We start from the raw sequence: 19,846 nt of genomic DNA on the forward strand, positions 1-19,846 counted from the left end.
TATAAATACTATTTTTTAAATTATTTACTCTATTTATTTATAATTTTAATTTTGTCTGATGTCTACTGCATTCACACTCATGAGTTAGAAGACAATTAACAATTTTTAGTTTTTTTTTTTCAACGAATCAATTACAAAAAAATATAAAAATAAAAATATGCACATGTAGAAAATTAAAAAAAACTAGAGGTGCAATTTTTTTTTTAATGTTTATAAAAAAAATCCAAAAGTTATAAGATGTCAGCTGACCAGTAACTTTTTAAAAATCGGTGTGCATATTTTTTTTATTTTTGTTTTTAATTGTTTAGTTAATTTATAATTCAAAATTTGTCTTATATCTGCTACATTCACACTCATCTTAACTGTACCAATTATTGACATGCGATAATTTCTGTAAAGCTCACCTTTATTTTTCACGAAATAAAACTAATTTTCAGCGGAAATTCCAAGTCCATTGTATGGAGTTCTATATATTTATAAGATTATAATAAAATATTTGTATATTTTCTGCATTGAAACTGATCAGCGAATTGAAATCATTCAAATTATCATAGTCATGATTAACCAAACTGACTGTATTTAAAATTGTCTGATATCAACTGACTTCAGACTTGAAATTTAAAATTTCATTGCAGGTAATTATAAAAAATGTGTGGCACATAAAAAAAAATCTAGACTTTGTATGATGGCAGCCTTGACCTTCGGCTCGAGTAAACTTCACTCTGGTCTGAAATGATTTTATTTACTCCCTTGTCACACAATTTCTACTAAAAATATTTAAAAAAGTTAAATAAACATGAGTGTAAATATAGCAGACATGAGACAATTTATAAATTTTAAATAAATGGAATTTAAAAAAATGCGCGCGCAGATTTTTAAATCATCTAAATACGCATTTTTTTCTACTCACATTTTATTTATTTATTCAAAAATTCGAAAAGTTGCTAATCGTGTCAGTGACATTTACACTCATAAATTTCAAAATGTCAATAATTGGTATCCTGTCATTAATTAGATCTTTTACCTTATGACTAATTATTATTTTTTTTAAAGAAAAAACAGTGACAGTGCAATTTTAAAAGCCTTTTAACTTTTTATTTCTAGATTTAAGTAGAGATGAAAATCGCGTTTGGCTCCATTATATTTTTCCATGATACTGAAGTTAGCCGACGTCTAACTTTCAAATTTTTGTCAAAACTACAAATCATAAGAAAAAGAATATTTTGAAAAATTGCGCCAATAGTTTTTTAAATTTTCTACATGTGCATTTTTTAGTTTTTTTGTAATAAAGTCTTAAAATTGTTAATTGTCTACTAACTGCAGTATCATTTTATTCCACATAAATTAACATACTCACGTATGTAAAAATAATACAAGTTGTAACGCAGTATAATAAAAGACAATAATTTATACTGACATTTAAAAAAAATAAATCAGTTTTTAAAATATTGATAAAAAATGATTTTTTGATTTTTTAAAATATACTTTTCTTAGCAATTGTGTCGCGATTCAATAGAGCGGCTAATGAACAAGAGGTATATCACAATTTCAGAACAAAAGTACAATAAAAGTTCGCGGTTTTATTTCAATTAATTAATTATTATACGATTCCCTTATTAGTCATTTCTCAATACGTTTCAACTCCGTATTGCTTGTCATCTATCAAAGATTTGTATCACTATCGATTATTTTTATTATTTATATACTTTATTTATTTGCTCATTAATTAATTAATATTATATATATATAAAACTTCTCTTATTAAGAAGCGCAAGAGACAGGCAAAGTCACGCAATAATCATGACTACATAGTGCACAATATCGGTCATCAAAGTCCACATTTTTTATTTATTTATATACGCGTAATATTGACTTTTAATAATTAAAAGTTAATAAAAAAAAAATAATCAGCCAAACAGAAAAAAATTATATTAGAAATAAAATTACATTAATTAATAGTAATAAAGAAAAGTAATTAAGCAAACGGAAGATAATTGGAAGTCGCGGCAGTACGCGATTAACACAAAAGGACGCATTAATTTTTTCGGAATACATAAATATAATTAGCCGCTATTACAATTTTTTTGTTTTTTTATGTTAGTGTCGTATTACAATAATATAATATAATAATAACATAATAATTAATTAATAATAATAATAATAATAATTATAATAATACATTTAGCCTACTTGATATCTTAAATCGAAACGACCGATAGTCTATTCACGTTCATTTGACAAAAAGCCTTATTTTTTTATATTGTTATCATTAATTATTTTTTTTATTAAAAGATTTATTGATTGACAATACGAAAAAAAAAAATATAATATAATAAATTGTAAAAATTTATTTTCATTTTAAAAGTTCAGTATCAGAAAATGTGGAGTAAAAAAATCCACGGTTTCGTACTTAATATTTTAGCACTGCCCTATTTAAATATTATAAAAGACTTTACTTGTTATACTTTATATTAAAAGGTTACTGATAAATTTACTTTTTTATTTTCTTTCTTCATTCTTTCTTTTTTTTTAATTTATCTCAAATGTTATTGTTGTTAATTTATAAATCGCCAATACATTCATTTAAACATCAATTTCTTTTGTTACTTTATCATAATTTAAAATAGCTGGGTAACATTTTATAAAAAAAAAAAAAAAAAAAACGGCAGATAATTAAGAAAAAAGAAAAATAAAAAATACAAAGAGCCACACAGAAGCTATAATGACATACAGTTTACAGTAGTAATGACAAAAAATAAATCTCATTATCTTTTAATATTAATATATATGTATACACATACATATGTATATATATAGTATCATATTATTAATATAATTTAATTAAATTAAGATTTTCTGAATTTTGTCGCAATGTTTAATTGAGACAAAATTTCCGTGAAGCTCAAAAAAAAAAATTAATAATAATAATGAAAATATGAAGCACATTTCGCCAGCGTTTAAAAAGAGAATTACAATTAATTAATATAAATATAATAGTCTTTTGTTATTTTGTTTTGTTAATATTTTTAATGTTTTATAATAATAAAGTATGCGATATACGCACAAGATTATACGTAAGATACGCGCACTCACGCTACAGGGCAGACAGACACACGTGAATTAACGTAGACAGTACATACATACATGGCATTATTACACACGTGGATTAGACGAGGACATGCGCGCTAATGTACGAAAAAATCTCGGACCATCGTCGATTGGTGCAATTGTATGAAATAATCATTTTTCTTTTTTTCTTTTTTTTATTTTATATTTTTTCCTTCTTTAATAATAATTAATTAATTATGTATATAGTTTTTGTTACTGTTTTTGTGTTTAATTAGTAGTAATCGGATTAGCTTTCGTATTATCCGGTTGGACGTTGCGTTTACATGTTTCTATTGTTGATCGTATTAAATTTATCATTTATCATTTAGATTTTTTTTTTATTTATTTTAATATTTTTAATATGTAAAGTAATTAAAAGATAAGATATCAGTATGTTATAGTTTATATGCAGGGGCCTCCGGCATTACGACTAGCTTCGGTCCAGCTAGTATCCTTAATTTCTTGTTGTTTTGTTATTTAGATTTCATTTATTTTATTTTTTTTCATGTTTATTTATTGTGTTTTTTTTTAAATCACCCGGCGGATACGGGCCCATCTTGCATCACACTTCAAAGTAACCTGCATTTGCCCTTTTTCTTCTTCTTAACCTACGGATAATTAATAATATTTATATACATAGATGACGATAAATAAAATGTCGGGGTAATAAATTAGTGATATGAGTAATAAGTAATTGAAAATAATGAATTACCTGTAGCGCAGCTCGTGTTGCTGTTTCAAATACCTCTCTGACACCTTCCTTACTCTTAGCGGAACACTCGAGGTAAGCGAAAGCATTTATTTTTTCAGCCATAGTCCGTCCCTCTTCAGGTTTAACCGGCTCCTGTTTCATTTTTCCAAGCTCTTTAATCGTGCCTGGGTCATTGCGCAAATCCTTTTTGTTACCGACGAGAATTATCGGAACATTTGGACAAAAGTGTTTCACCTCGGGCGTCCACTTCTCGGGAATGTTCTCTAGTGAATCGGGACTGTCGATAGAGAAACACATCAATATTACGTCTGTATCTGGATACGACAATGGACGTAGCCTGTCATAATCTTCTTGTCCTGCTGTATCCCATAGTGCCAATTCCACCTATCATACAATCATCAGCATCATCAATTAGCAAATAAATAAATATAATTACACTGTAAAAAATCGGGAGTGACTTCCAGATTTTATTCAAATCCGAACTCACTTCGTCACTCGGAGTTCCGGAGTTTTAGAAAAAATAACTCTGTATTCAAAGTAAATAGGGAGTTTATTTTTTCAGATGAGTGATTTCGGAGTGATCTGGATTTTATTTAAATTCGCATTCCCTTTAGGAGCTGATTTCACTCCGAACCAGAATTTCAATATTAATATGAACTCCCTTCGGACTGAGTTTTACTCCAAGGGGATTAAATAAATACCCAGTCATCCGCTCCATATTTACTCCAGATTCAATGCATGTTCACTTTGCAAATTTTTTAGTGTAATAATTAAATTACAAAAAAAAAACGTACCTGTTTACCGTCAACTTCAATATCTGCCACATAATTTTCAAAAACAGTAGGGACATATACTTCAGGAAATTGATCTTTACTGAAGACTATCAGCAGACAAGTTTTACCACAGGCACCATCGCCCACAATTACTAATTTCTTTCTAATGGCCGCCATGAAACCTGTCAAGTAAAAAAAATTTCAATTAAATGATTAATATTTATACTGAATAAATAATAATGAAAAATTAATCACAGCATTTTTAAAGCCATGATTCATTCAAACATCAAACGCTCATTTCACAATCACATTTTAAATATTTATCTACATTTTATGTACACTTATTTTATAAAACATGATAATAAATCCGCCGATTGCCGTTACTATAACATGCTAGCAATTTTTTGGAGCACCCCCAGCTACTAATTATAGTTATCATTATCATTATCATTATTATTATCATAAATTAAATATTTACATTACAACTAATTCCAATAAAATTTTGTGACGTTGCACAAAACAATTAAACATGTCCTTGAATAATTAAATTGCTAAATATAAATAAATTTATCTTAAAACTCGTTATTAAATAAAATAAATTTATTATTTTATCGATACTACGAAGAGCTTAATAGCAAATGAAAATACCTATAGACTCCATTTAATATAAATAATAATAGTAAACCTAGAGTGTATGTATCGATTTAATAGCCAGAGTAAGTGAACAGAGTAAAAGCAAGCCCAGCAATAACAAAATCAATCATTCAATTATACTCTCATGTTGTCATAGTTAAATATTATTCAGGAAATCTATTTATATAAATATATATCTATAGGTACCAATAACATTATTAATATGATATATTTTAATTTTAATTAAGCATGCTAATGGGATACAATCCAATTACATACGAGGTATTAATTTATTTAATTACAATGTTAATTACAAAGGTAATTTTTGTCCTAAGGAAAGAAATTTTGCTGATAAATAATAAATCAAATGTCTTATTTTTAAATTTGAGTACAGAAAAAATTTTTTTAAAAATTGGATTCGTACTCAAGAAATTAATTTACTGAAAATTTCCTGTAAATTTTTTTTTTGCTGAAAAAATTATAAGTTTTTTTTTTAACAAATTTTTTAATAAAAATTTTTAATTTTTGTTAATTTAAAAAAAAAAATTTTTTTCACAATTACAGCAAAAAAAAAATGTTAGTTTTTTTTTTAGTCAAAGAAATGATGATCCTGAAGTTAGAAGACAATTAACAATTTTGGTTTTTTTTTTCAACAAGTCAATTAAAAAAAAAAATTAAAACAAAAATATGCACATGTAGAAAATTAAAAAACCTATCAGTGCAATTTTTTAAATTTTTAAATTGTCGTTTTTGAAAAAATCAAAGAATTATTGGACGTTGGGTAATTCAGTGTCGTAAGTAATGAGTGTGAATGTAGCAGACAAATTTAAAATTACAAATAAATAGAGTAAATAATTAATAAAATGAAATTTAAAAAATTTCAAAATTAATAAATGCATTTTTTATAAATATTATTTTTTTAATTATTTACTCTATATATTTATAATTTTAAATTTGTCTGATGTCTGCTTCATTCACTCATTCAAGGAACTTTATTGTAAATTTGCAATAAATAAATTTCTCGGCTCAAGAATTTATTTGTATTTACAAAATTTTTTTTCTGTGTAAATAAATAATAAAATTGTCAATACTGTGCAATCTACTGATACGTTAATTAAAAAATAATAAACATAACTATTGGGAATAATAACTGGTGATTGATAATTGTTTTGTTTTGTATAAAACTACAGGGTTTTAAATGTTGTTGTGGTTGTTGTTGAGAAAAGATTAGTTTGCTGGGTCGTACCTGATCCAGGGTACCCGGTATCGTCTGGACCGAGGGTTCGGCCCACAATGCATCCCATCACTGTTTTTAGTCTTTCGAATTTGAGTTATCACCGTCTCTGTTTTAATTGGACATTTATTTGATGTTAGAACGGGTAGAGACAGAGCCGAGCTGCGAGATGAAGTTCTGATACGACAAGATAATTAATTTGTAATAAAGGGTAACACAATTTAATGATTAAATAGTGTGGTAATTTTGTGTAGTTCATTAAATAAGTACTTTAATTAACAATATAGTGCAACACTTGTTTTTTAAAATATCTAGTGAGTAATAACTAAATAATTACTCGTAATTTTATTAAACAACTTCAATGTTGTCTTTAAGTATTAAGATATTTATAAATTATTAATAAAACAGGGGGATTTTATCATCAAAGATTAATCTACACTGATAACTTTTCAACGATTAATCTTTTGCTATCAAGTTAAGAGTCCACAGGTTGTTTTTTTTTTAATTATTAAGCTTTTAAGACTTTAAATATTTATTATCAAATTATAAAAGTAAAGATGATGAAGTTAACAGACAATTAAAAATTTCAGATTTTTTTTTCAACAAATCAAATACAAAAAAAAAAAAACTAAAAATATGTACATGTAGAGAATTAAAAAAACTATAAGTACAATTTTTTCCAATATTTTTTTTTTATAATTTATTGTTTAAAAAAAAACCCAAAAATTATTAGACGCTGGCTGACTTCAGTATCGTTAATTAGCAGACAATTAATAATTTTCGCATTTTTTTTTCAACAAATCAAATACAAAGAAAAAAAAAACTAAACATATGCACATGTAGAGAATTTAAAAAACTATAAGTACAATTTTTCCAAATATTTGTTTTTTTATAATTTATTGTTTAAAAAAAAACCCAAAAATTATTAGACGTTGGCTGACTTCAGTATCGTAAATTAGCAGACAATTAATAATTTTCGGATTTTTTTTTCAACAAATCAAATACAAAAAAAAAAAACTAAAAATATGTACATGTAGAGAATTTAAAAAACTATAAGTACAATTTTTTCAAATATTTTTTTTTTTATAATTTATTGTTTAAAAAAAAATTCAAAAATTATTAGACATCGGCTAACTTCAGTATCCCAAGTAAAGTAGAAATTTAATCAGCAAATAATAATTATATTTTTAATTAACAAGTACTTGGTTTTATTGCTGATTATAATTATTAAGTCATGAGTATTTTTAAATAACTTGTAGACTCGACAACTCATGCCGAGGTATTAAATCCATGCACTCTCTTGTTAATAAAAAATTAAAGCGCCTAAATTTAAAAATTAAAAAAATAATAATAATTATTAATATAAGTGTATTGTAATAAATAACAATAAATGTGATCAATCGACACAGGTTTCGTAATAATAAATAATATTAAATAAAAAAATACGTTCATGCAACAGTGAAACGATGTATTAACGTGCCGGATTTGTTTTAATTTCACCATTTGACAGTACATAAAACATTTTACGTAGCAAGTACACACATACATACACACAATATTATTTCTCTCTCGTGTTACTATTTCCGTCGAATGATTCAATTAAATATAAGTATAAAAAATAATATAAAGAATGATAATCGAGAAGAGAAGCGCATGAATGATTCGATATCACTCTAGCCACCAGCGGGATATATGGACGTGAAGAGAAAAATTTTTACTTACGTCAGTATTCCACGAAGTTTTTTTTTTTTATTTTTTCGCTACAAACGATTGACTGGGTTGCGGATGTGAGGAAAAGAGAAAGACTGGTAATGTATGTAAGAGAATAAAAGAGAAAGAGAAATAAGAATGAGCGAGTAAGAGAATTTAAACCTGTCGGTTGTATAAATGATTTTTTAAAATTAATTTATTTATTTAAATATAAATAAATTAATTAATTTATTAATTGAGTAAACTATCGCGACCGGAAGTGTCTTAACAATTCGCTAAATAAATGTACATATATGATTAGAAAAAGATGGATGATAAAATAAGAGAAAGAGAACAAGAGAGACAGAGACAGACAGAGGAGATTGGAGTAGGATGGCGACGCAGAGGTCTTAAGCCACGGTGACGATTTACTTACTCAACTATGTATAAAAAAATGATTTTTTTATGTTTGATCTTTTAAAAAGCTCGAGGGCACTCCAATCCGCGGTTACAAAGCCTTCAAATAATAATAATAATAATAATAATAATGATAATAATAATACTGTTAATGATGATAATAATAACAACACGCACGCAATTAAATATTTGACGATGATATTGTTAATTTAATAAATTAGCTGTCGCTTGTTGATTGAGTCTTGTGAAATAAAGTTTCTGAGCAACTGCTGCATACGCATGGCACTCCCCCAGCTCTTTGCATTCGTACGAAATAAAAATAAAAAAAAAAGTATCCTGCTTCTACAGCCCGATTCAGCGACTTGAATTTTTAAAAAATAAAGTTACTTTTTTAAAATATTTTTGGACGGTACCGGTATATGTAATTAATAATCCACGTAGTACCGGTTAAATAATAATACACACAACACAACACAACCGTGCAATACTTCAGTCAACGTTTTTTTAACAATTAATTGCGTATTTACCTGATATCTTATGCGACAGATAGTCAAGAAAATGGCTGCCTTCTCTGGCCACACCTCAATCTGTTGAGTTAGCCGCTAATACTAAAAGTGGGGGGCGCTCTAAACTCAATACCGGATACGTCCATTTTGAAGCGTTTACTTTTTATTTGTGTATTTATTTATTTTTTTTTTTTTTAGAAATTAAGTTTGAAACAGTGGATGACACTTGGAATTAAGGAGAAAATCATCTTGCGCGGGGTTGGAATTCTTGGAATGAGTTTCGGTTTGTTTGTAATTGTTTTTTTATTGTTCTAGAAGTTGGATAACAATTGTTTTACTGTTAAATGTTTATTGGTTTTGTTAATAACAATTTTGATTAAAGTCCTCAGTGACATCTGAAGGCGACGCGGAGTTTAATTTGATTATGCGCAGATGCGGTCTGGCGGGAGATTTTAAAAGTTTAAACTTTTGTTTAAAAAGTTCTGAAAGTCGCTGCCCTTGAAAACAAATTTTCAGATGAAAGATATAAAATTCTAATGTCTGACATAAATATAAAAATTTCAAAAAAAAAATAGTTACGAATTTGAAATAAAAACGTCAAAAAAATTTGAATTTATTGTGCAAATGCTAGAGAGAAAAAAAACGAACTGTTGGTTTAAACTAAATTACGTATTGATTTCTATATATTTGTTAACAATGTGGATACATGGAGACCAAATTTTTTTTAATAATCCAAATGTATATAATATAAATTATTTAATCAAAAAAAACTGATAGTTAAAAAAAATCCAGGCGACTACTTAAAAAAGATTTAAAAAAACTTTTTCTTTTTACAGTAGCCTGCGTTTATCACCAATTATATAAATCGATATCAATCTATGTGATTTTATTCAATTTTGTTGTGGAGGATCTGGATCATTTGGGTTGCCGCCCATTTGTCTTCTCAATAAATCAATTAATTCTGGATTGGCACTTTGCATTTGTTGTGCTAATTGCTGTCCTCTGTAAATAAATAAAAAAACATTAATTAATTGGTCATTTAAAATAAAATTAATGCAATAAGAAAAAAAAATATTAATTACGCTTGGATCAGAGCTTCCATACGGTCGTTGGACTCAACATTGCCGCTCATAAAGTCACTCATGACCGTCTGCATTCCAGGATCGGCCAGCATTTGTCTGGCCATGTTCATCAACACAGGGTGTGAGAGCAGGGTGCTCATATCTGGGAAACCAGCAGCGTTACCAGCGCCACCAAGGCCAATATTACTGACACCCTGCTGTGCTAGTTTTTCTTCTGTTAAATGCAAATTATTTTTATAGCTCTCGTTGGTCGGTTCTAATTCCAACGCTTTCTCGTAACACTCTTTGGCCTCTTTGTGTTCATTCAAACTCGAGTATGCCAATCCCATTCGTCCATAAGCTTTGCTATATTTTTTATCAATCACCAATGCTGTCTTGCAGTCTTTTATTGCTTCGCGATGATTATTTATTTTACTATAAGCTGCTGCCCGATTACAATAATATACAGCATTACGTCCATCTAATTTTATGGCCCTAAAAAATATATAATGTCATCAATTTATATTGCAATTATTTTATTAAGAAGCAGTAGACAAGTCTACCCAAATTACAACTTCCTGTAGAAAGTCTTCGATGTTCTGATTAATTTAAAAAAAAAATTTTTCATGATACCAGGATCGAAACTTGAAGTTTCAGTGTCTCTACGCCAGTCGTAATAAGATAATTTCAGTCCCATGCCGCGAATTAACATCAGCAAACGCGTAAATTGTGAATGTCTTCGTCAGCGGGCAGAAACAAACTCGTTTCGTCCCTTGGGAACAAACAAATAAAGTTTCTACCCTCTGACTGAAGGCTTCCGCAATTTAAACTCTGATACTTATCATTTTTTCAATAGTTGCAAATGACAATTTAATAGTTGATGACACCATTGGTTGAAAATTAACTTGTTTCTGACTGACTGCTGACACTGAAACTGAAGTTCCAATGCAGGGAATCAGAATGAAACAGAATTTCAGACTGCGGGTGATGTCAGCCAACTTCACCCTGGTCTGAAATCGTTCTTTCACCCCTAGTCACACAATTTACTATTTATCTGAACTTTAGATAGACCTGTTTATACTAAATATAATTACATCGTTAAATAAAACAAACGTACTTGGTATAATGTTCAATAGCTTCTTCAACGTTTCCTTTACCCATTAAATTATTGCCCTCGTTTTTATATTTTTCAGCTTCAGCTTTTTCTTCAGGCGTCGCTTCACCCGCTGGCAATGTTATTAAATTTTCTACAGCTGTTTTGTAGCTATTAAGTAAATCAAAATTCGCTGGTGAATCATCAGCTTGGACATTGTACGCACTCTCTAAACATTGAATAGCAACCTCAAGACTTTCACGTGAGTCTGCTGTGATATCACCTTCCTCTAATTGTTGCATCAAAAACTTAATAATACTAGCAACCAGCCCTTTTACCGCCATTATCTGTAATTCAAATAAAATAATAACATACACTACAATTATTAATGATCCTGAAGTTAGCAGACAGTTAATAATTTTTTGATTTTTTTTTTCAACAAATCAATTACAAAAAATATGCACGTGTAGAAAATTTTAAATATTATAGGTGCAATTTTTTCAAATATTTTTTTTTTATAAATTATTGTTTAAAAAAAAATTCAAAAATTATTGGACGGCGGTTAACTTCAGGATCATAATTATTAGCCAATAAATAAATAGATAAATAAATTATCAGTAATGTGTATCAACAATCATGCCTTATCATTGTAAATATATATTTTTTTTCTTTACATAACCTTCATATTTTAAACTTACAGCAACTACTTTACGATATAATCAATTAATACAATAAATGCATGATCTCTTTAATAAAAATTTTATTCAACTGGTTTATAGTGATAATTAAATGTAAGTTTATAAATAAGTTTTTAAATTGAATAATATAAATAACTTACGTGGTGTTTTGTACAGTCAACAATTCGTTGTGTCGATACTTGAAAAAAATAATTAGTGAAATATTTTATTGAAAATATTTAAATTATAACTCAGTCATAAATTTTAAATATTATTCCCAACAATCGATTTATGGATCTGGTAACTATTAATTTTTAAAAAAAGTAATTATGTATAATTTGTTAATTTATTTACCGGTGTGTGAGTAACTAAAGCTTTCCACGTCTCTTTTTTCCAAATGATTTTATTTTATTTTTTTTTATGGGTTAGAGTTGAAGCAGAAAAATTTATCGATTGAGCAAAGTGTCAATGCGCGCATAGTTAATTCTCTATATTTTTTGGGGGCCAGAGCCATTGTCCAAAAGATATTCGTTCGATGCGAAATCTCTGAGATGCGACAAGTTGTCGAGTAAACAATCTCGTCGAAAACAACTATCTATGACTAAACCAAAAGTTTAAAACTTCAAATCTGTAACAGTATAAATTTACGAAACAGAAAATTATCGAAAGAAAATTGTAAAATATAAATCACATCGAAATATGATTTACATAAAATAATTAGTATTAGAATAATAAATACTTGAATTGAAATAAATGAAAACATTCATTGTCATCGAAACAGAGTATATATAAAGTTCTATTATCTACAGATCGATTAAGTTCTACATTACCAACTTCCGTGGACAGTCAATAACACCAAAAACTATAATACCGACGACAGTTAATTGTACTCTTTATTGTTAGCAAAAAACAAAATCTGTTTTGAAAACAGATTGCTGTAATTAAAAAAGAACTAATTAATTAAATTTGTAAATTAATTGTGTAAGTTTATTTTAAATTAATAATTTAAAGATAAACCCTGGTACACTGTAAATACATTTTTTTTCTGTTTTTTTTTTTTTAGTTGCGATTTCATGTGTTTTAAAAAATAATATCATATATCTAACCATCTCTTCACATACAAATGTGCACTGAGTGTGCCAATACCTTATTTTAATTCAACTAACTATGTTTTCAAGTTTATTATTTAATTTCCATTTTTTAATTATGTGTAATTATAAGCACGAACATTTGGTCTTGAAAAATGTTTACATAAAAGAATTTTTATAATAATTTTCTAATGTTCAATTTTTTTATGTATCTGATTTATTGAGAAAAAAAAATATCTACAGAATTTTGTATTGATCATTTCTTATGCGATAGAAATTGTTGTAATAAAAATTATCTTCTCTATAAATCTAATTGAATTTTTTCATTATTTAAACAAATCAATTAGTTAGATATATGATATTATTTTAAAACACATGAAATCGCAACAAAAAAAAAAAAAACAAAAAAAAATGTATTTACAGTTTACCAGGGTTTATCTTTAAATTATTAATTTAAAATAAACTTACACAATTAATTTACAAATTTAATTAATTAGTTCTTTTTTAATTACAGCAATCTGTTTTCAAAACAGATTTTGTTTTTTGCTAACAATAAAGAGTACAATTAACTGTCGTCGGTATTATAGTTTTTGGTATTATTGACTGTCCACGGAAGTTGGTAATGTAGAACTTAATCGATCTGTAGATAATAGAACTTTATATATACTCTGTTTCGATGACAATGAATGTTTTCATTTATTTCAATTCAAGTATTTATTATTCTAATACTAATTATTTTATGTAAATCATATTTCGATGTGATTTATATTTTACAATTTTCTTTCGATAATTTTCTGTTTCGTAAATTTATACTGTTACAGATTTGAAGTTTTAAACTTTTGGTTTAGTCATAGATAGTTCTTTTCGACGAGATTGTTTACTCGACAACTTGTCGCATCTCGGAGATTTCGCATCGAACGAATATCTTTTGGACAATGGCTCTGGCCCCCTATTTTTTTAAATGGTTATTTTAGACCGGAAGAAGTTAGCGCGGAATTTTTTAAATTTTAATAAAACTCCGCCAATTAATTGCTCTTTCAAAAGCTGCGATTGCTCCACAACCATAATAAGGAGGTAATAGATAATTAATTTTTGAAAATTTTACTGACTCGAAAATTAATTTTGATATTAAATGAATAATATCCAGTTTTTATCAAAGTTCATTCGCTTAAAAAATTGCGCTCGATTTGAATCATTTGAATTTTTTGAAGGCAAAATAAAATGTCACTTTGAATGTTAGTTTTTTCAGCAACAAGTTAAAATTTGGTCACTTGGGTACACATTCTAACTTCTTACCTCATCATCATCATCATCATCATCATCATCATCGAAGCAAAGTATATTTTTTGAGTTGAATAAATTTGAAGACACATTTTTTTATTGCGTAAAATTATAATTTTATTTTTTAAAAAACGTAAAACAATTTATCAAATATAATTTACTGATATATTTTTATAGTTGGACGTAATTAAAATCGTCGAGAATTCTGTAACGATCTTCGCGATAATGAACAAGATCATCGAGAAACCGCATACTGCTTTCGTTATGAAGTTTCGTTAGCACTGGAGGCAGAGGAGTTATTCCAGCAGTTTTTGCTAAATCGTCGTAGTAGTTTCCTTGTTCTGGCCCCATCATATGGAAATGACGTTTCCCTAAACCTTTGTCTAGTTTTTTCTGCAACTCGGCTGCTTCTTCAGCGAGCATCGCTTCTTTGCTAGGTAATTGTTTTTCATTTGTCCAAAACTTTAGTATAAATCGAACCTGGAGTTAAAATAGTTGAGTTATAGACTTATTGTGTGGCTAGGGATGAAAGAACGATTTCAGACCAGGATGATGTTGGCTGACATCACCCGCAGTCTGAAATCCTGTTTCATTCTGATTGCCTGCATTGGAACTCAAAGTTTCAGTGTCAGCAGCCAGTCAGAAACAAGTTAATTTTCGACTAATGGTGTCATCAACTATTAGCGTAAGCGTCAATAGTCGTAAGCCTTCAGTCAGCGGGCAGAAACTTTTTTTTGTTTGTTCCAAGGGTCGAAACGAGTTTGTTTCTGCCCGCTGACGAAGACATACACAATTTACGCGTTTCCTGATATTAATTCGCGGCATTGGACTGAAATTATCTTGTTACGACTGGCGTAGAGACACTGAAACTTCAAGTTTCAATTCTGGTATCATAAAAAGATTATCAAATTATAAATTTAAAATTAGTGTACCTGAAGATCAAACATACTGAAAGCGCAAACATAAAATGGTAAACCGACAAGAGCAAGTGTTGGATTTTCAACGGATAACAAATGCTTCCAAAGTGGTGTTACCATATTTGAATCAACTTTTACGCCACAACTTTTAGCCAAGAAAGGAAAACTGTACTTGTATCCTTATAAAAATACAAAACCAAGTAAATTAAATATATATACATATATATCCATAATTAGTATTTGAATTATTCATTTATTTTACCTGTACAGTAGAAAATAACATCAACATTTTGACGGTCTCCGTTAGAGAAGACGAGTTCTTTCTCTTCAATTCTTGTAATATCTGGTTTCTAAAAAAATAAATTAATATTCCTTACTATCAGTAGTTTTTAAATGAAAAATTTCAGGTGACAATGAAAATTAACAATTAGTAATTACCTGAATAACATTTTCAGGAAAGACAGTATGAATAGGATCGCGACTGTGATGACTCAAAACAACTTGCTTGGCCTTGCTCGATATCTCCAAAGCAAGATCCATTCCCGAAGGCCCAGCACCAACTACGACAACCGTTTTATTGGCAAAAGTTTCAGGCACTCGGTAATCATGACTATGCAGCTGCAGTCCTTTAAATTTGTCATGTCCTTCAATGATTGGGATACTCGGTTCAAAATAATGTCCATTGCAGACCATGACTGCGTCGAAAATTTCATTGCTCACTAAGCCAGTTTCCAAATTTTTAACTGACACTGTCCATTTGGTCGATGAACCAGGCACCTGGTTGTCTTCAGGTTTCGCTGATGGTTCAATGCACTGGACATTATGACGGAACTAAAAACCATCAGCACAATTAATTAATCATCCCAATAATCGACCATTTATTTGAAAAAACAAAAGTGTACTTTAATATATGAACGTAATTTAAAGTGATCGCAGTAGTTGTTAAGAAAATCAAGAATTTCTGTCCTTGTCAGATAACTCTTCGTGTTCTCTGGTACTGGGAAATCTGGATAGCCCATAACTTCTTTTGGTAAATTAGTCCTGCGTTAATTGATGAGTAAATAAATTATATTAAACTTTTGAAACCTTTTAGATTGATGACAAAGACTTGGACTTACCGAAGACTATCGTACATACTCGAATGAATGGGCAGTCCATAATGATCAACACCAATCTCTGTTGTATAAACCCAAGTACCACCAACCTGGTTCGTCTTCTCGTAACAAACGACTTGAGTAATTTTACCCTGACTTTGAGTATTTTCAGCTGCGAGAAGAAGAACTACGTGACGAAGTGCTGCTAATCCAGCGCTTCCTGCGCCAACTATCGCTATACGCATCTTAATAATATATTTATATATAAAATAAATATCAAAACGCTTAATATTATCGATACAGTTATGATCTAATTCAATTGCCCGCACAGCTTAAACTAAAGTTAGAGTGTGAGGTAGGAGAAAATGAACGTACTGGTGGTATCCGACTGGTACTTCTTTTCACTTGTGTTGCAATCACTTGTCCGAGCTGCAGGGATCATATCAAATTAGATAGCTGCAACTTGTTTCTTAATTCTTGTAATATATCAGTGGTAGCGTTCTATCTGTTGATTTTATTTTTTTTACTCATGAAGAGAATAAGAAAATAAATTAGTTTACAACCGGATAAATTACTAATTTAGACCAGGCGCTATGTTGCAATTGAGTAAAAAATACACTAAAATTAATAGTCGACATTCAAATAAATTTAAAATTTTAATTTCTAATAACTTTCAGAAGAAAAAAATCTTGATTTAATATTTTTAATATCTGGTTTACAAAAAATTAATTATGATTTATTTTAAAATAATAATTACCTTAGTGACATCATCAATAAAATCCCTGATAAAAACTCCGATTGAAAAATTCTAATTGAATATCATTGGAAAGTTCCGAATTAATCCGATCGAAAGTCAATCGGAAATTAGAAAGTTTATAGGAAAAAAAATAATTGTTTTACGATTGAATCTGACAGAAAAACGATTGAATTCAAATCAGATTCAATAGGAGTTTTTAATCAGAGATTCCCAATAGATCTTGAAACATCCTCAATAATTTTCCTCATAATTTAATTAATTAATTTAAAAAAAAATAATGTATTTTAATTTCCGCGTAATTTAAAACAATCACGGAGTAATTTCATTAACTAAATCTAAAATTACTGGATGATTAATATCACTCAGGTTTTCAATCATAGAAAAATTTGGTTCCCCCTCTACTTATTTTGATAATAAAATGAATAATTTTTATCTTTGTGCTATGATTTAATTGGCGTATTGATAAATATGGAGAATAATTGATAAGACTGATAGTAAAAAATAAAGTATAGATGATTAAGACTCCCTTGTTGACCTTAGATTCTCACAGAATGAATTTAAAATAACTTATCACATAACTTATTATAAAAATATATACTGTGGACTTATTTAAATAAAGTGTTATTCAGACAATGGATTGAACATTAAAATTACCATCAGTAAAAATGATTTAATAGTAAAAAAATTAACTTTTATTATTCATCGATAACTTTAACGATATTTCCACGCGACTTAACTAATTTTACAGACTTTATACAATTAGAATAATTATTTATTGTTATATTTAACTTAAGCTTATTAAGTAATTCAGAAAATACTTTTTTCTTTTCTTCATTTAGTTAAATTAATAATTATAATAATAATAATAGTGATACATTTAAGACCTAAGCAAATTATCAGTGATAAAGATCAGATTCCCATTGATTTTTGTATAGAACATAAAGTTCCATAGCGATTCTCGCATCTTCAACGGAATTGTGTTCCCCAGTTTGGATGTCAATACCCAGTAATTCGGCAGCCAGCTTTTTTAAACTCGGTGTATTGCCTTTGGAAACGCGTCTAAACAAAGGGTACCGCGATGTATCACGTAAATGTTTTTTTGGATGAGATAAAAATAGTACAGCGAGATCATTTTTTAATGCATGACCAACTAAAATTCGGCCTTTCAGCATTTCTGCGACTTCATTTTGTACTACGGTAAAATCTTCACCGTTCTGAAGATCTTGAGGACGGATTCCACTGACAGCTGTCCTGTAATCGCGTACTGTCTCCCGAGGTTTTACATATTTATCATAAATACAAGCCCCGTGACGATTTACTATGGACACACGAGCTAGCATACTCTCAATCCCATCTCCAATGCCCACCATTTCGCAATCTATTGCTACGTGTTTTGTTAACGTCATGTTCTCGAGGTTCATGTCAGCTCTTCCACTTTTATTTTCACTCTGTAATTATAAATTATTTTAGGTAATTGTTGAATTAAACGACTAGTTAATTATCATGATTTAAATTCTTTAAATAAAAAATCTTACATGCCCATTTAATGGCAAAGCTCTGGACTTTTTCTTGTCAGTTTGTGAACTGCCCGAGCCTTTGAAAGGTCTTTTGGGCGGAGTCTTTGATGTCGCAGATTGATGATTAACAATATCTCGGAATTTGTCCCAATTGGTATTGACTCCAGAATTATTTTTGTCCCCCTGAGAACTTTTTGAATCCGAATTTTCTTCTTTTGAATCTCCTGGATTTTTTCTCTTGTAATTGGCTTGGATATAAGATTTAGCAGCCTCAGGATTCATCATTTTTGATAACATCGAACATCTAACCTTGATCTACCCACGTGTGTTTATTTACTTACTTTTATCATAGACTTAATTTTTTTTAATTTACTCAAACTACTGAGATAACAATTTTGTCTAGCAAACTTTTACTTTTTATCAACTAATAATTTTACTTAACAAGCAAATCCATCTGTAACAATACAATTATTGTGTTACGACGATAAAACAATTTATAATCAACAAAATATATATATACTCACCTCATTGTCAAATACATTTAGATTTTTTTTTTTTTCTAAATATGTCCGTTTTATAAATATTTATTTTTACTCATTAATAATTTTTAACTAATTTTTATTTCGTAACGTATTTTTTTAATTTTTTTGGTTAGGGTATCAGACCAATTACCAGTTACTTTTTTTTTAATCGTAAAAAAAAGAAGACTTTTTTATCATCAGAGAAACGCGGTCGAGTTTAAGGTGATTTTCATATGAGTAAATGTAGCTGACAACTGACAGTTTTTGAAATTTTTAAATAAATAAATGGAATAAAATTTGAAAAATACGTACTTAGATAATTTAAAAATCAGTACGCGTATTTTTTTAAATTTCATTATTTGAATTAATTAATTCATTCATTCATTTTTAATTCATAAATTAAAATCTGCTACATTCACACTCATGACTTTCATATGTGTGAATGTAGCAGACAAGATGAATTTTAAACTACAAATAAACGAATTAAAAAATAAAAAATAATAAAAATGCATATACTGATTTTCAAATTCTATAAATGTGCATTTTTTTATTTTATTCGATTTTCACTTCATTGACTTATTTTTAAATTTTTTAAATTGACAGTTAGCTCCATTACACTCATGATTTTCATGCTGATTCTTAGCAATCATTTTTAGCTGCCAATTATAATCATTATTAATTAATCGATAAGTATAATAAATTTTTACAATACTGACAGTAGCTGACAAATTCAAATTTTATTGTTTCTATTTTTACCGGGTTATTAGT

General features: G+C 28.3%; 4 protein-coding genes and 1 long non-coding RNA gene across 15 annotated transcripts; 1 reads left to right on the forward strand and 4 right to left on the reverse strand.

Moving 5' to 3' along the window:
• Positions 1 to 2,103: 2,103 nt before the first annotated feature.
• Positions 2,104 to 9,230, reverse strand: LOC130663834 (ras-like GTP-binding protein Rho1). Of its 6 annotated transcripts, none has more exons than XM_057463331.1 (5): positions 9,094 to 9,230; positions 6,473 to 6,637; positions 4,615 to 4,775; positions 3,821 to 4,204; positions 2,104 to 3,716 (listed from the first exon to the last, which is right to left on the reverse strand). In XM_057463331.1, exons 2-5 carry the CDS (start codon positions 6,528 to 6,530, stop codon positions 3,678 to 3,680), a joined length of 642 nt encoding a protein of 213 aa, XP_057319314.1. In that variant the 5' UTR covers positions 6,531 to 6,637; positions 9,094 to 9,230; the 3' UTR covers positions 2,104 to 3,677. The 6 variants fall into 6 exon arrangements, with proteins under 6 accessions (XP_057319314.1, XP_057319317.1, XP_057319315.1 ...); XM_057463334.1 differs by lacking the exons at positions 6,473 to 6,637; positions 9,094 to 9,230 and adding exons at positions 8,586 to 8,666; positions 8,744 to 9,072; XM_057463332.1 differs by lacking the exon at positions 6,473 to 6,637 and having other exon boundaries at positions 9,094 to 9,229.
• A 126-nt stretch (positions 9,231 to 9,356) lies between these two features.
• On the reverse strand, positions 9,357 to 12,372 carry LOC130663832 (small glutamine-rich tetratricopeptide repeat-containing protein alpha-like). 2 transcript variants are annotated; one of them, XM_057463329.1, is made up of 5 exons: positions 12,258 to 12,372; positions 12,065 to 12,102; positions 11,251 to 11,573; positions 10,155 to 10,628; positions 9,357 to 10,074 (listed from the first exon to the last, which is right to left on the reverse strand). In XM_057463329.1, the coding sequence occupies exons 3-5, from the start codon at positions 11,568 to 11,570 to the stop codon at positions 9,963 to 9,965; spliced, it is 906 nt and encodes a 301-aa protein (XP_057319312.1). In that variant the 5' UTR covers positions 11,571 to 11,573; positions 12,065 to 12,102; positions 12,258 to 12,372; the 3' UTR covers positions 9,357 to 9,962. The 2 variants fall into 2 exon arrangements, with proteins under 2 accessions (XP_057319312.1, XP_057319311.1); XM_057463328.1 differs by having other exon boundaries at positions 12,065 to 12,311.
• Positions 12,373 to 13,840: 1,468 nt separating this feature from the next.
• Positions 13,841 to 14,578, forward strand: LOC130663838 (uncharacterized). The gene is made up of 3 exons (XR_008989259.1): positions 13,841 to 14,065; positions 14,232 to 14,375; positions 14,450 to 14,578. It is a non-coding gene; the product is annotated as an uncharacterized LOC130663838 (long non-coding RNA).
• On the reverse strand, positions 14,370 to 17,361 carry LOC130663831 (uncharacterized). 5 transcript variants are annotated; one of them, XM_057463325.1, is made up of 8 exons: positions 17,041 to 17,361; positions 16,659 to 16,712; positions 16,308 to 16,528; positions 16,092 to 16,230; positions 15,628 to 16,020; positions 15,452 to 15,539; positions 15,205 to 15,368; positions 14,370 to 14,752 (listed from the first exon to the last, which is right to left on the reverse strand). In XM_057463325.1, the coding sequence occupies exons 3-8, from the start codon at positions 16,526 to 16,528 to the stop codon at positions 14,444 to 14,446; spliced, it is 1,314 nt and encodes a 437-aa protein (XP_057319308.1). In that variant the 5' UTR covers positions 16,659 to 16,712; positions 17,041 to 17,361; the 3' UTR covers positions 14,370 to 14,443. The 5 variants fall into 5 exon arrangements, with proteins under 5 accessions (XP_057319308.1, XP_057319307.1, XP_057319309.1 ...); XM_057463324.1 differs by having other exon boundaries at positions 16,659 to 16,788; XM_057463326.1 differs by lacking the exon at positions 16,659 to 16,712.
• A 348-nt stretch (positions 17,362 to 17,709) lies between these two features.
• Positions 17,710 to 19,238, reverse strand: LOC130663833 (RNA exonuclease 4). Its single transcript, XM_057463330.1, has 3 exons — positions 19,082 to 19,238; positions 18,576 to 19,011; positions 17,710 to 18,488 (listed from the first exon to the last, which is right to left on the reverse strand). The coding sequence occupies exons 2-3, from the start codon at positions 18,852 to 18,854 to the stop codon at positions 17,937 to 17,939; spliced, it is 831 nt and encodes a 276-aa protein (XP_057319313.1). The 5' UTR covers positions 18,855 to 19,011; positions 19,082 to 19,238; the 3' UTR covers positions 17,710 to 17,936.
• Between the last annotated feature and the right edge of the window lie 608 nt (positions 19,239 to 19,846).

Source organism: Microplitis mediator, chromosome 2 (genome assembly GCF_029852145.1).
Source record: "Microplitis mediator isolate UGA2020A chromosome 2, iyMicMedi2.1, whole genome shotgun sequence".
Lineage (NCBI taxonomy): Eukaryota > Metazoa > Arthropoda > Insecta > Hymenoptera > Braconidae > Microplitis > Microplitis mediator.

Excerpts from the sequence above, each read along its gene's own strand:
- LOC130663834 (XM_057463331.1), bottom strand. The coding sequence starts at position 6,530 with ATGGGATGCATTGTGGGCCGAACCCTCGGTCCAGACGATACCGGGTAC. Across the intron at positions 4,205-4,614 it reads TTGAAGTTGACGGTAAACAG|GTGGAATTGGCACTATGGGA; the intron begins GTACGTTTTTTT and ends ATTGTATGATAG. Across the intron at positions 3,717-3,820 it reads CAACACGAGCTGCGCTACAG|GTTAAGAAGAAGAAAAAGGG; the intron begins GTAATTCATTAT and ends AATTATCCGTAG.
- LOC130663832 (XM_057463329.1), bottom strand. The coding sequence starts at position 11,570 with ATGGCGGTAAAAGGGCTGGTTGCTAGTATTATTAAGTTTTTGATGCAA. Across the intron at positions 10,629-11,250 it reads GCTATTGAACATTATACCAA|GGCCATAAAATTAGATGGAC; the intron begins GTACGTTTGTTT and ends TATATTTTTTAG. Across the intron at positions 10,075-10,154 it reads ATGGAAGCTCTGATCCAAGC|AGGACAGCAATTAGCACAAC; the intron begins GTAATTAATATT and ends ATTTATTTACAG.
- LOC130663831 (XM_057463326.1), bottom strand. The coding sequence starts at position 16,528 with ATGCGTATAGCGATAGTTGGCGCAGGAAGCGCTGGATTAGCAGCACTT. Across the intron at positions 16,231-16,307 it reads AGTATGTACGATAGTCTTCG|GACTAATTTACCAAAAGAAG; the intron begins GTAAGTCCAAGT and ends CAATTAACGCAG. Across the intron at positions 16,021-16,091 it reads AATTACGTTCATATATTAAA|TTCCGTCATAATGTCCAGTG; the intron begins GTACACTTTTGT and ends GATGGTTTTTAG.
- LOC130663833 (XM_057463330.1), bottom strand. The coding sequence starts at position 18,854 with ATGTTATCAAAAATGATGAATCCTGAGGCTGCTAAATCTTATATCCAA. Across the intron at positions 18,489-18,575 it reads CTTTGCCATTAAATGGGCAT|AGTGAAAATAAAAGTGGAAG; the intron begins GTAAGATTTTTT and ends TTATAATTACAG.